Source organism: Mus caroli, chromosome 9 (genome assembly GCF_900094665.2).
Source record: "Mus caroli chromosome 9, CAROLI_EIJ_v1.1, whole genome shotgun sequence".
NCBI lineage: Eukaryota > Metazoa > Chordata > Mammalia > Rodentia > Muridae > Mus > Mus caroli.
The window spans coordinates 16,864,443-16,878,490 of record NC_034578.1 but is presented as its reverse complement, the minus strand read 5'-3'; the positions used below and the strand labels follow the sequence as shown (position 1 = coordinate 16,878,490).

The window sequence follows — 14,048 nt, the reverse complement described above, 5'->3', positions numbered from 1 at the left end:
CACTTTGTAGACCAGGCTGGCCTCAAACTCAGAAATCCGCCTGCCTCTGCCTCCCGAGTGCTGGGATTAAAGGCGTGCGCCACCACGCCCGGCAGAAGATGACTTTTATTTGGGTAAGGGGATGGATGAGAACCAAGACTCTGATCCAGTAAGGGGTTGGTTGACTCAGTCTTCCCTTGCCACAGGCCCATGGAGGGATTGTGCAGAGGCTCACAGGGCAGGTCACTGGCAGAGTGGAGTGTATGACCTGCGGCTGGGCCGTCGTGTGGTAGCCGTGTGGTGTGAACAGCAGCAGGAAGGCGGAGGCTGGACTGTCATCCAGAGGCGGCAGGACGGCTCTGTCAACTTCTTCACCAACTGGCAGCACTACAAGGTGTGTGCTTGTGGTGCGGGTGTCAGAGACTGCTGGGCAGAGAGGACGCCCCCACCCTCTTCCTCCTACCCTTCCAGGCGGGCTTTGGGCGTCCAGAAGGAGAATACTGGCTGGGCCTGGAACCTGTGCATCAGGTGACGAGCCGTGGGGACCACGAGCTGCTGATACTCCTAGAGGACTGGGGGGGCCGTGCGGCACGCGCCCACTACGACAGCTTCTCCTTGGAGCCTGAGAGTGACCACTACCGTCTGCGGCTTGGCCAGTACCACGGCGATGCCGGAGACTCCCTCTCTTGGCACAATGACAAACCTTTCAGCACTGTGGATAGGGACAGAGACTCATATTCTGGTAAGGAGAGCTTTTATTCTGGTGGGAGGATAGGGAGGCGGGACTGCTATTCAGGTTGAGTGAAAAGCAGTGAAGCTAGGTTTTTCCCTCAGGGAGGCTGGAGATGGCTCAGCAGGTACGTACATACGTACACACGTACATACGTGCATACGTACATACCCTTCCTCCTGGGCTCAGTTCTCAGCATCCACACTAGGCAGTTCTCAACAGCCTGTGACGCGAGTGAGTGCTAGGGGATCGGACACTTCTCGCCTCTGTGGGCATCTCCTTTGAAAATAAATGCAAAGATTCTTTTCTGGTGAACTGGGTGTGGTGGTGCAGGGCTGCAGTCCCAGCTCCAGGAGAAGGAGGTCTGAGGGGCAAGAGAAGGAGGTCTGAGGGGCAGGAATCTCGGAGCATCCTTGGGATAGCAAGTTCAAGGTCAGCCTGGGCTACATGATACCCAGACTCAGAAAGAAAGCCCCTAAGCTTAAGGATTTCAAAGTATGACGGCTTCTCTGCCAGAGAACAAGGGGCTTTTATTCTGAGGGGAGCAGGGAGGCCAGAGTTCTTTTCTGCTGACTAAATAAAAGATGTAGGCACCCTGTTTAGAGGATGGGGGGGGGGGAGAGCTTGACNCCCCCCCCNCCCCCCCCCCCGGCAATCTAAGCACACTCTACCACTGAGCTATATCCCCAGTCTGTGTTTGTTTATTTTTGAGACAGGAACTCACTGTGGAGCCCAAGCTGGTCTGAAACTCCAAACCCTCTTGCTCCTATCTCCCATGTACTGAGATTACAGGTGTGCACCAGTACACCTGGAATAAACCTAGAAAGGAAGCAGAGCCCTCCCCCTCAAAAGGAATGAATAATAGACCACTACTTTGCAGAAAATATGGTAAAGGCATGTCTCTTATTTTGGCGAGGAGATGGGGAATTAAGGCTATTACTCTGAAGAAGAAAGTGAGAAGCCAGAGCCTTTTATTTTGGTGAAGAGATGGAGTAGCAGGGCTTCTATTCAATAAGATAGGGAAGGTTGAGGAATGCTTGCAAAAGCTTTGCACAAAGAAGTGCTGGTAGAGACTTTTATTTTGGTGAAAAAAATTGAACTCTCTCTCTCTCTCTCTCAATTCCTCTCCCTCAGGTAACTGTGCCCTGTACCATCGTGGGGGCTGGTGGTACCATGCCTGTGCCCACTCTAACCTCAATGGAGTATGGTATCATGGAGGTCATTACCGGAGCCGATACCAGGACGGGGTCTACTGGGCCGAGTTCCGTGGTGGGGCGTACTCTCTGAAGAAAGCTGTTATGTTGACCCGGCTTGTGCGCTTGTGACTGTCCCATGAGTATCCCCAAGGGTGTTCCTATCTCCTTCAGCTGGTATCTTATAGCAACACGAGGTGGCCACACACTGTGTCTGTCTTCCTGTGTGCACCTAGCCAGGGTCACTCTCGGGGCCCACCGTCCTCCTCTTCCTCCTCTTCCTCCTCCTCCTCTTTCAGGTCCTCCAAGATGAGGTGGTCCAGGTCATCCACGAGGCCTCCTTGGCTCAGGCACGTAGCCACCGTGGAGCCGCTGCTGATGTGGGGGTTGCTCGGGTGCAGCACTTTGGGGAGGTGGTTCTGCTTACGGCTCTTGGGGTGGGCACAGGAGGTCCCAGGCACATGGGGCTCTAGGGGAAGGAGAGTCGCTGAGGTAAGAGGGGACCGGGGACTCTGCAGGGAGACCCACTGGAACCAAAGGACAGAGAGATCAGAGGTCATAAAATCTACAGGTGTTGAAACTGACAGAGGTGGGAACTTGGCCACAAAAACAGACTCACAGGTAGTGGGGATATGGACCTAGCTGGGTGGACACCACCAAGCTGCTAGAAATTCCATGTGAGGAGGGAGCAGCCCAGGGGGTCGATCTGCAGGGGATGCAGAATGCAGGGTGTGCACCAGGGCCTCACCTCTCCGATTGTAGCAATCTGCAGCTGAGCAGGAGTGGGTGTGTGTGCTGCGACGGTCCAGGTCTCGGTCCCAGCGTGGGGGCAGGATCCGGGTGGGGTACACAGGGAAGCCGCACCCGTAGCAGGGTGATGGGGACCCCATCTGTGCCCAGCCCCTGGGGGCCAGCAGGGCTGTGAGGGGCTGAGAGGGTGGCCGGGCACAGGGCACAGGAGGAGGGGACTAGGCTGGGGCTGGGCTGAGGGTGGGCTGGGCTGGGACAGGGCTGAGGGTGGGCTGGGGTCCGGGCCCTCACCGGAAGTTGTGGCGACACTTTGGGCAGTGGAACTCTGCCAGGCCCCACATCTTGTCGAGTGGCACTGGTTCGTAACGCTTCCTACACTTGCGACACCGTGACACCTGAGAAAGTAAGAGCCCAGAGCTGTCAGGGCCAACTGGCAGGGCTCACTCAGTCCAGGGTAGCTTTCAACTCCTGGTCCCCCTACCTCCACCTCTCAAGAGCTAGGGCGACAGGCCTGTGCCTGATACGTGGTGCTGTGTTGCTGGGGAGGAAACCGATGGCTTCATGAATGCTAGGTTGACTAATGGAGGTGCAGCCTCAGCTTTTATCACAAGTACACTAGTAATCAAGAGGTTAGGAAGCCAAGCCAGGCATGGTAGTACACGCCTTTAATTCCTGAGTGCTGGCAGCACTCAGGCAGAGGCAGGCAGACCTCTGAGTTCCAGGCTAGCCAGGACTACATAGAGACTCCCCAAATCAAAAAATAAAAGAGGTTTAAAAGCCAGATTGGGGGGCTGGTGAGATGGCTCAGTGGGTAAGAGCACCCGACTGCTCTTCCAAAGGTCCAGAGTTCAAATCCCAGCAACCACATGGTGGCTCACAACCATCCATAACGAGATCTGGCGCCCTCTTCTGGAGTGTCTGAAGATAGCTACAGTGAACTTACATAAATAAATAAATCTTTAAAAAAAAAAAGCCAGATTGGGTTTGATAGGTGTCAAAGCTGAAAGTTCAACTTCTTAAGTTCAAGGATATTGAAGTTGGACTTTTGTGGCATTCATGAAGTCCCTGGTTCCACAGGAACCAGGTGTGGAGGCAGGAGGATGAGGGGTTCAAGGTCATCCTCAGCTGCATATTGAGTCTGAGACCAGCTTGGGCTATGTGAGGCACTCTCAAAAAACCAAACAAGGGCTAGGTGGTAGTAGAGTATGCCTTTAATAACACTTCGGGGTTTGGGAAGAGGGCAGATAAATCTGAGTAAGAGGCTAGTCTGGTCTACAGAGCAAGTTCCAGGACAGATAAGGATACACAGTGAAACCCAGTCTCCAAAAAACAGGAAACAAACAAACAAACAAATCCCAAACCAAGAGGCTGGGGAGATGGGCCAGTGGTTAAGATCACTTGTTATTCTTGCAGAAGATCTGGGTTCAGTCCCCAGCACCCATGTGGTACTGTGGTACACAGACATACATATGAGCAAAATACTAACATGCATAAAAACACTGAAAAATGAATAAAAAATAAACACAAAAGGAAAGGGGTGGAGAGATGGCTCAGTGGTAAAGTGGGCTGTGCTCATGGGACTGAGTTCAAATCCATAGCACACATAGAAGGGCCAGGCCTGGCTAAAGGCACTTATAAGCCTAGCTCAGGGGAAGTTGAGTCAGGAGGCTTCCTGGGCCATGCTAGTCTACACATTAACTGATGAGCTGCAGGGTTCAGTGAGAGGGCCTGTCTCAAAAAATAAGTTGGAGGGCAACTGAAGAACACACCTACCATTGAACTCTGGCCCCCACTTGCACATGACATGCACACAGATACACTCATACACACACGTGCACAGAACACCTCCCCTTGTCCCTGTTGATGACCTTCAGTTAGATATAACTTCTGGATACGGGGATCAGGAGTGGGGTATAGGAAGGGTTTATCACCTCTTTCCTCTGGGGCACACGGCGCCACCATACATGGTCACAGGAGGAGCAGGCAAACTGTCGGTCCACGGCAGGGATGAGGTCATCTTGGGCTCTTTGGAACATTCGAAGATTGGCTTGCGTCAGGGGCAACAGAGAGGTGGCTACTGCCTGCAACATGGATGGACACGGACAAAAAGGTCACCTCTGCCTCTGGAGCCCACAGTGACCACATGGCTCCTGCCCCGGGGACAGTTATCTTCCCTGCACCTCCTCCATCCACACCCTCACCCATTCCAGCCACCAACGTACCTGGATATCTTGGTCTTGCTTCATGTCCTCTGGTGGGTCCTGAGGGGAGACACGGAAGGGGAGGGCAGAACCGGAAATACCCGGAAATACTCTCAGAGTGCTATACCCATGTTGAGAGCGGCAGAAGCCATGGAGACAGGACCCTGGCTCTGCATAGCTCTAGCAGAGATGAAACATTGTTGCCTGCATTGGGAGCTTTCCAGTTAGTTACTGGAGATGAAACATTGTTTCAGAGATGAAACATTGTTGCCTGCGTTGAGAGCTTTCCAGTTAGTTACTGGAGCTGGGTCTGGTGATACAGGAGGATTACACGTAACTAAAGAAGGCTGGGGGCGTGGCTTAGCATTAGAACCCTTGTCTACTATGGAGTCCCAAGTTCGATCCCTAGTACTGTAAAAACAGACAAAAGCACAATGTCCCCAAAGTCCTTGAGGACTGGATACATTTGCTATTCTCATTTCCTAGATGGCCCAGAATCTGGATTCACTCAGGGATCATGGCCCATGGAACCCAGAACTCTGCATGACCTCGCAGAGGCCACACATGTGACAACTGGCCTCAGATGCCACATGGTTTTAAACACTAAAACGTTTAAAAATGTCTATGTGTGTCTCTTCCCATGTGCATGTATATGTGTGCAGTGCCCATGGAGGCCAGAAGAGGGTGTCAGATCCCTTGGAACTTGGAGTGGTTGTGAGCGGTTCCCATTTTGGAGCTAGGATCCTCTGTGAGCAGCAAGTGCTCTTAACTGCTAAGCCATCTCTCTGTCCCCTGGCCACACTACAAAGCTCTAGGCTTTGGGGCTTGCAAGCAACTGGCTGCAAGCCTAATTGGCTGCTCAGTTGCTCCCTGATGAGGGATGGTGGTCCTCACAGAGCCCAAGCTTCGTTCCAAGTGGCTAGAGTTTGATTCCCTGAAGTCAACTGCTGGTCTCTGGAACCTGGTGAGTGTCGTGACCCTGGGCTGTGTTCTTGTGCAATTGGATTGCCTCCTGGGACCACGAGGAGGGCAGGAAATGAACGAAGGCCTGGATATCTGCCTCACCGGTACTCTCCATGAAGGCTACTTCCTGCTATTATTATTACTATTATCTTATCATATTGCTTATAGACCTAAAGCAAAAGATTATTATTGGTAGGATTCTTTTAGATGCCCAGTAAGGTGGTACACGCCTTGATCCCCTGCTCTTGGTAAGCAGAGGCAAGTAGATCTCAGTGAGTTCAAAGCCAGCCTGGCCTATCTAGTGAATTCCAGGGAAGTCCAGGGCTGAGCTACGTAAAGACTCTGTCTTACACAAAACAAAAACTCTGGTATGTCTTTCAAGCAAACTGAATGCACAGGGTAACAGCTACAGAAGCCGAGGAACAAAACAACCATATTGCCTTGATTCCTTCATTCCTCCTGTCAGGCGTCTTTCTTCCCAGGATCTGCCCAGCCCAGACTTTCTTCTTCAAGCAAGGAAGGGTTGTCTTGAGCTTTCTTCGACATTCAGTCTCCTTATCCTAGTCCTGTCTCCTCCATTTGAGGTAATCAGCATGTAATGAGCACCTACTGTTTGAAGGCTGCTTGAGAAAGGAAAGGACCCTAGATGGTAAGGGGAGCACTCACTGATTTGTTCCTCCTGACAAGAGAATGGGGATCCCCCTTCCTTTGGGGACAGGGGGAGGTTACCTGAGCGTCCAGATCGTTGCTCAGCTCCTGCCCGTCTTTCTGCTTGACACCTAGTGGGAGAACATGGGAGGGGCTCTTGAAGGGTGTAGGAGTTCCAGGCGGTGGAGAGCCTCCGGTTAAACGGAGCCAGGGTCGCTGAAGCGCTACAGCAATTCTGAAACCACACCCACTCAGTGTTCCCCCCCAGGGCTGACTCACCATACACGATAGAGCGCCCAACTCCCGTGTGGTCGCTGCCAAACTTCCTCATAAGAGCCCCTGCCTTCTTGGGGGACACTTTCCCATGAAACTTCTCCCGGAGACGCCTGACGCTCTTCTCCAACTAGGATAGAGGGGGGATAAGCTCTGATGTCGCCAGCGACGGGGAGCAGCCCCCGCACCTTCATTCTCCTGAACTTGACCCTGGCTTCTGGCCTCCGCATCCCCATTCCCCCCCCACCCCCCCTTTAAGCCATTTCCTGGAAAAATCCGAAGTTCTCCAGGCATTGGGGGATGGTGGAGACTGCGGCGCGTCCCAGCCTCCCCGGTGCGAATTTGGGGTCTGGCGGTGTGTGTGTGTGTGTCGCGGGATACAGGCCAGGTTACCCCCTTTCCTTCTGACCTCTGACCCTACAGTCCCACTGTGCCCAGGGATAGAGGAGGGAGACAGCCCAGGGGGCAGGGGTGTTCCCGGGAGCCCTTTCCGCGCGGCTTGTCGCCGGTGGCGGCTGTCCTACCTCCACGCCATCCTGAGCCATGGTGGCCGGAGCACACCTGGCCGCGCCTGGGTCCGGGCCTCGCAAGCCTGGGTGGCGTCGCTGCAGCTCCGCCTCCCTCGGGCCCCTCTTTCAGTTTCGTTTCTACGCAAAGCTGGGGACCCTGAGGAGACCCCGCCCAGGCCTTGCGGCCACGCGTCTGTTCACGCGCCCTGTAGTGCTCCCGGGTGGTGCTCCCGGGCCTCCGCGCGCGCCTCACCGCGTCCTGCGCAGCAGCGCGGCCTCTGCAGTCGGTCACATGTCCCCACGCTGCGCGGGGTCCGCGTCTTCACGTCCCCCTTGGGGGCGGAGCTGCACCGCAGTTCGGTGCTCCCTCGCTGCTCCTCCTATTCAGAACCCGAAGCTTCTTCGGACCACCGTGGCGTTTTGCTATGCTCAGCAGTTCTAACTCCCACGGCTTCTCTCTCTCTAATTCCCATACTCTCAGCCTCAGTTTCCTCCTCTGTAAAATGGGCATGCAGGATAGGCATGGTGACACACACCTGCCACTCCAGCAGTTGGAAGGTGGACGCAAAAAGATCGGGAGTTCAAGGCTGTCCTAGACTATGTGTGAACCAGTTTCAATAAAGAAAAAAAGAAAAGGGGTTGGGGGAGGGGAACATCCTAGGACAAAATGAAATGAAAGAACTTATTTATTTATTTTTTTTAGCAAGTTTTACAGACTTCTCCAGAGAATGGGCCCCAGAATCTAAGAGGCCTGGGCTTTTTCACCCTGTTTAAATACCTTCTTCCCAGTGAACCTCTTCCTTGCCCCTTTCGGTACAGAGCTTGGGTCTCACTATGATCCAGGAGCACAGAAATCTTTGCTGGGTGATCTGGCTCCCACCACCAACAAAGGTGGATGCCACAGGTGCAGATAAGGTGGTTTAACAGTGAACCAGAAACCAAAGCCAGAGGGGGGGATGGAAACTGACCTACCCTCCCCCTTCAGCCTCTTGCCCAGGCCCCATAGTTTCAATGGTGGCTCTTATGCTCCAGGTTACTCTGGAGCTTCCTATGTAGCTGAGGATGACTTTGAACTCACCATCCTCCTGCTTCCACCTTCTGAATGCTGGGGATCTCATTGTACAGCCCTGGCTGTCCTTAAACGTATGGTATGGTGGTCCTCCAGCCTTAGTCTCTGTAGCACTGAGATTACAGCTGTGAGCCACCGTGCTTGGTTTTCCAGGGGGATTAATGCCACTTAGCACAATGTGGGACATAGATATTGCATCAGTCACCAGGTGACCTTTGAAGTGTCATGCTGGTTGGAAGCAGAGTAAAAATGTGAAGAAAAGGTGACTCCTGGCCCCTTACACCCTTGTAGACTTCTGGCTCCAAGGAATCCACATTGTAAATCTAAAGCCGAGAATCATGTGAGCATCAGGCCCTGGTCTCTATGCAAGCCTGAAAGGAACACCCCCGAATGGATTGTCATCAATAAGTTATATTGAAATCCTATAGCTGTTATGGAAAGTGGGATAGAAGTTCATCACAGAATATAATGAACATAAGATCTGTCAACTATTGGGGGAAATGCCTGTAGGAAAGGAAACCAGCTTGTTAACGAGTGCCGGATACTTGCGCCTTGTTCATTGCGGTATTGTTCACGCGAGTCAAGACATAGAATCAAATGTCCATTAATAGGTGAATGGATAAAGAAAATGCAGTGTGGACACACCATGGAATATTACTCATCCATGAGGAAGAAGAAGCCTCATTACTTACTGCAATAGGTATAAGGCTGGAGGGCATTATGTCAAGGTGCCTAAGATCTCAGTCAGTCAGTGGAGACTAAAGAAATTGTTGGAGAAGCAGAGAGGGGCAGGGCAGAGGTGGGAAGGTGGAAAGCACCTGGTCAAGGGTTACAGTGTTACTGTTTGAATGCAAGAGTAAATTCCATTGAGCTGACTGGGTCAGGAACAGCCTGACTGTTTCAAAATAGTTAGAAGAGACCCTGCAGAGCCACAGGAAGAACCGTCTGTTTGCTGTGCTGGCCAGGCTAGTATGCCATTTCTATCATTATTTCATGATCACTGGTGGCAAAATGTGCAGACGTGTGCCAATCAAAAGTAAAAACCAAGCCAGGCGTGGTGGCGCACGCCTTTAATCCCAGCACTCGGGAGGCAGAGGCAGGCGGATTTCTGAGTTCGAGGCCAGCCTGGTCTACAAAGTGAGTTCCAGGACAGCCAGGGCTACACAGAGAAACCCTGTCTCGAAAAAAAAAAAAAAAAAAAAAAAAAAAAGTAAAAACCAGAGCCAGGTGGTGGTGGTGCACACTTTTAATCCCAGCACTCTGGAGGCAAGTGGATTTCTGTGAGTTTGAGGCCTCCTTGATCTACAAAGTGAGTTCTAGGATGGCCAAGACTACACAGAGAGACTCTGTCTTGAAAAACCAAAAACCAAAAAATGAAAAATAAAAAAAGTAGTAAAAATCAGGGCTGGACTGTAGCTTAGTTGTTGGGGCACTTGGCCCCATTTTTACTCCCTAGCACCTCATAACCTGGTGGCATGGTGGCATGTGCCTGCAGTTCCAGCATTTGGGAGATAGAAGCAGGAGGGTCAGTTCAAGGTCAGCCTTGGCTATATAGCGAATAAAAGGCCAGTCTGGGCTGTGTAGGAGAAGACCATGTCTGCCTGCCTGCCTGCCTGCCTGCTTGCCTGTCTGTCTGTCTGTCTGTGGGGGTGTTAGATGTTTATGTATGAGTGTGGGGAAGTGCACAAATGCCATGATACATGTGTGAAAATCAGATGACAACTTTTAGGAGCTGGTGCTCTCCTTTTACCATATGGGTCCTGGGACTCGAACTCAGCTCTCCAGACTTGGCTGCAAGCACCTTTACCCACTGAGCCATCTAAAGGTCTTATGTGATGGCTGCTAATGAACTGTGTCATTTGGTCTTTCCAGAATATCCAGCATGAACCAGCAACAACCAAGTGGACGCTGAATCACGCCCTGACTCAGCCTCACTCCCACCAATTCCAGAAGTTTAAAGTCTGTTAGTGGATCCTGCCCCCTCTTTTGAGCCCCAGGCTGCTTTTGTGGAGGACCCAGGTTTGATTCCTAGTACCCACATGGTAGCTCACAAGGTACCATTTACAAGGGATCTGATGTCCTCTTTTGGGCTCCGTGGGACTGCACACATGTAGTTCACAACATACACGCAGGCAACACCTATATGCATAAAATAAACAAATTAACAAACAAACAAACAAACAAAACCATTAGAGCTTGTGGCACACACCATTAATCCCAGCACTCAGGAGACAGAGGCAGGTGAGTCTACATAGAAAGTTCCAGGGTAGCCTGAGCTAAACAGTAAGACTCTGTTTCAAAAAACCAAGCAACAACAACAACAACCACAGCCACAACAGCGAAGCTACAGGCTGGCAAGATGGCTCAGCTGGCAGTTGGTAAATGTGCTCACCAAGCCTCACAACATTGGAAAAAGAGAACAAACTATCTCATTATTCCCTGATCTCTGCCATATACCATGGCTCTTGAGAGCACACACACACACACACACACACACACACACAGACACACACACACAGACACACACACACAGACACACACAGAGGCACAGAGGCACACAAACAGACATACAGAGACAGAGGTATACACACACAGAGGCATACACACAGAGACACAGACAGGCAGACACACACACACACACACACACACACACACAGAGGCACACAAACAGAGGCACACAAACAGACATACAGAGACAGAGGTATACACACACCGAGGCATACACACAGAGACACAGACAGGCAGACACACACACACACACAGAGACAGACACACACACAGAGGCACAGAGGCACACAAACAGAGGCACACAAACAGACATACAGAGACAGAGGTATACACACACCGAGACATACACACAGAGACACAGACAGGCAGACACACACACACACACACACACACACACACACACACACACACACAGAGACAGACACACACACAGAGGCACAGAGGCACACAAACAGACATACAGAGACAGAGGTATACAGACACAGAGACACAGACAGGCAGACACACACACATATACACACACACACACACACACACACAAAGAGAAAGATAAACAGAGACTTAACCAGAAATTTGAACTGTGCCATGCGTAGATGAGGCTAAACACACACCACCACCACCAAAGCCCCCGCCTGACTGCCATCCTTTGGAGCTTTAGAGGTCATCCCGGTTAGACATCAGGCTTATGTGTCCCTCAGTGTGTGCATGGCGCCATGCAATCTTTTATTTTAATAAAGGGCATAGACAAAGAAGAAATATACGTTTGTCAAGAAAGTGGAGAACAAGGGAGCTGCTGACACACTGGTATAAATGGCTCAAAGGAGGCTCTCAGCAGCTCTGGGTGTTGGTCAGAGTGGGTGTCGTTTGTCTGGCGCGCCATAGGCTGCATTGTGAGACCTCCTTGATGGTTTGCTCATTTGGAGCTGATGATCTCCCCCAAGAGACAGAGTTTCTCTGTGTAGCCCTGTCCATCCTAGAACTCTCCCTGTAGACCAGGCTGGCCTTGAACTCAGAGGTTCACCTGCCTCTGCATCTCAAGTGCTGGGATTAAAGGCACGTGCTACCATCTCCTAGCTGAGCTCATGAGCTTTCAAAAATTATTTTTATGTCTTAATTTTCCTTTGATACAGGGTCTTATGTAGTCCAGGATGGCCTTGAAACCTGAATTCCTGATCCTATTGCCTCTACCTCCATGGTGCGGAGATGTCAGGCATGCATTGCCGTGTCTGTCTCACACTGCATATTCCTAACACCAAACGTTCATCAGTTTGGAACTAGGACAACTCAACGAGACAAATTTAAATGTTTTTTTTTTTTTTTAAATAGCAAGAAAATCAGCTGGTCTGTGGTGGCACATGCCTTTATCCCAGCATTCGGAAGGCAGAGGCAGGAGGATCTCTGAGTTCAAGGCCAGCTTGGTTTATAGATCAAGTTTCAGGTGGCCAGGGCTACACAGAGAAACTCTGTCTTAAAAAAAAAAAAAGATCCTGTACCTGTATATGAGCCTTTATGGTTTCTTGCTTTTAAAAGCTGACCTGGGACAGACCTCAAGATAAGAAAGACACCTGTACCAATATAAAGAGCCACTCAGAATAAGACTTCCATTTTGAGCAGGGATTGAGTAAAGTTTTAAGTTCCCAAGACCTCCCTGGGAATTGACATCCTGCTTGGCAGAAAGAGACATGTGCGCGGGTAACTGACATCCTGGTTGGTAAGTTAAGACATGAATGTTAGGCAAGGTAAGTCCTCCACTACAGTTGAATAACCCAACCAATGGGAACAGGATAAATGTACAGCACAGACATGTTCCTAAAGAAATCCCCTATCCCTAAATTCTGATTGGTGAAATAACTTGGCATGGATGTTTGTGGATTTCAGGCTTAAATTTTTATAGGATTCTGGCTTGGCATTGCAGTTCAGCTCTGGAGTCTGGACTGTGCTCCTGATCAGTCAGTCTTGAGGTATTCATTCAATAAAGCAGCCCTGTTTGACTGATACTGATGTGTGAATGGTTTGTGCAGCAGTTCCCAGACCCCAGCAGGAGTAACTAAGAAAGGATCTACTTTGTGTTCCTCAGTGAATGCAGCGGATCTGGGACCCAGACAGGGGTCAAATGCCCTTGGTAGTACACATATCTGTGGTCCTGATAAGTCCTCTCCATTGAACGTTTCCCAGAATGTATCTCCAGGCAGAGTTGGAGAAACCTGTTCAGGGCTGTGCTTAGGTGAATTTGGTGAACATGGAAACTGCAGGCTGGGACTGGGCTCAGTAGGGAGAGCGCTTGCCTAGCATGGAGCCCTGAGGCCCATCCTATCACTGAACTGGCTGAGGGGAGAGGAGGAGGCATTTACAACTAGCCCACTCAGTAAGAACCTTTATTCTTGGGAAGGAAGGAAGATGGAGAGATGAGGACTCGGTGGGAACAGTCCTTTTCTAAGCTTCATGGATCAGTGTGTTTTAATGGGTTACTTTACAACAGGTGAGGTTTTTGAACAAGTCTGTCTCTGACTTTTACAAGTCTGTCTCTGGTCTTTTTTTCTTCTTTCCTTTTTTTTTTTGGTTTTTCGAGACATGGTTTCTCTGTGTAGCTCTGGCTGTCTTGGAACTCACTCTGTAGACCAGGCTGGCCTCGAACTCAGAAATCTGCCTGCCTCTGCCTCCCGAGTGCTGGGATTAAAGGCGTGCGCCACCACTGCCCAGCCTGCCCAGCTCTTTTTTTTCTTTTTTAAATGATCGACCATGCTGTGTGGGTTGTGCCACAGCAGAAGTGTGGGAGTCAGAGAAAAGCTGGGGGGCTGGCTTTCTCCTTCTACTATGCAGGGCTCAGGGGTGGATCATGGGCACTCAGGCTTGGCAGCAGAGGAGTCTACCAGCTGAGCCCTCTTGCCAGCCCCTTATGTGTTCTTGCCTTTTTACCATGTGATGCCCTGGGCTGCCAGGGATTCAGCTAGCAGAGAGGTCAACAGATGGGCACCTGCCCTTTGACCTTGGATCAAACTCTATGCCAAGATAAATCTGTAGTCTTTGCCAGTGAGTTATCAGAAAGCACACAAGGACACCCATTATCCCCCCACCGTGATGATAATGGAGAGTAAGAAGGCCATGTATGTGTGTCCTATCTTTTGTTTGTTTGTTTGTTTGTTTGTTTGTTTTTTGTTTTTTTTCGAGACAGGGCTTCTCTGTGTAGCCCTGGCTGTCCTGGAACTCACTCTGTAGACCAGGCTG

General features: G+C 50.9%; 2 protein-coding genes across 3 annotated transcripts in view; one reads left to right on the top strand and one right to left on the bottom strand.

Moving 5' to 3' along the window:
* Positions 1–2,108, top strand: part of Angptl6 (angiopoietin like 6) — a 6,485-nt gene extending 4,377 nt beyond the window's left edge. Inside the window, exons 4-6 of the mRNA XM_021172468.1 lie at positions 186–373; positions 451–721; positions 1,844–2,108. Of these exons, the coding sequence (XP_021028127.1) occupies positions 186–373; positions 451–721; positions 1,844–2,034 (650 nt within the window). The 3' untranslated portion in view covers positions 2,035–2,108. The remainder of the gene's footprint in view (positions 1–185; positions 374–450; positions 722–1,843) is intronic.
* Shfl (shiftless antiviral inhibitor of ribosomal frameshifting) lies at positions 1,652–7,570 on the bottom strand. 2 transcript variants are annotated; one of them, XM_021172470.2, is made up of 8 exons: positions 7,262–7,567; positions 6,744–6,867; positions 6,546–6,595; positions 4,875–4,913; positions 4,584–4,733; positions 2,944–3,047; positions 2,651–2,805; positions 1,652–2,371 (listed from the first exon to the last, which is right to left on the bottom strand). In XM_021172470.2, the coding sequence occupies exons 1-8, from the start codon at positions 7,280–7,282 to the stop codon at positions 2,145–2,147; spliced, it is 870 nt and encodes a 289-aa protein (XP_021028129.1). In that variant the 5' UTR covers positions 7,283–7,567; the 3' UTR covers positions 1,652–2,144. The 2 variants fall into 2 exon arrangements, with proteins under 2 accessions (XP_021028129.1, XP_029337772.1); XM_029481912.1 differs by having other exon boundaries at positions 2,154–2,371; positions 2,651–2,831; positions 7,262–7,570.
* Positions 7,571–14,048: the final 6,478 nt, after the last annotated feature.

Excerpts from the sequence above, each read along its gene's own strand:
- Shfl (XM_021172470.2), bottom strand. The coding sequence starts at position 7,282 with ATGGCTCAGGATGGCGTGGAG. Across the intron at positions 4,734-4,874 it reads AGCAAGACCAAGATATCCAG|GCAGTAGCCACCTCTCTGTT; the intron begins GTACGTTGGTGG and ends TCCATGTTGCAG. Across the intron at positions 2,806-2,943 it reads AAGTGTCGCCACAACTTCCG|GGGCTGGGCACAGATGGGGT; the intron begins GTGAGGGCCCGG and ends GCTGGCCCCCAG.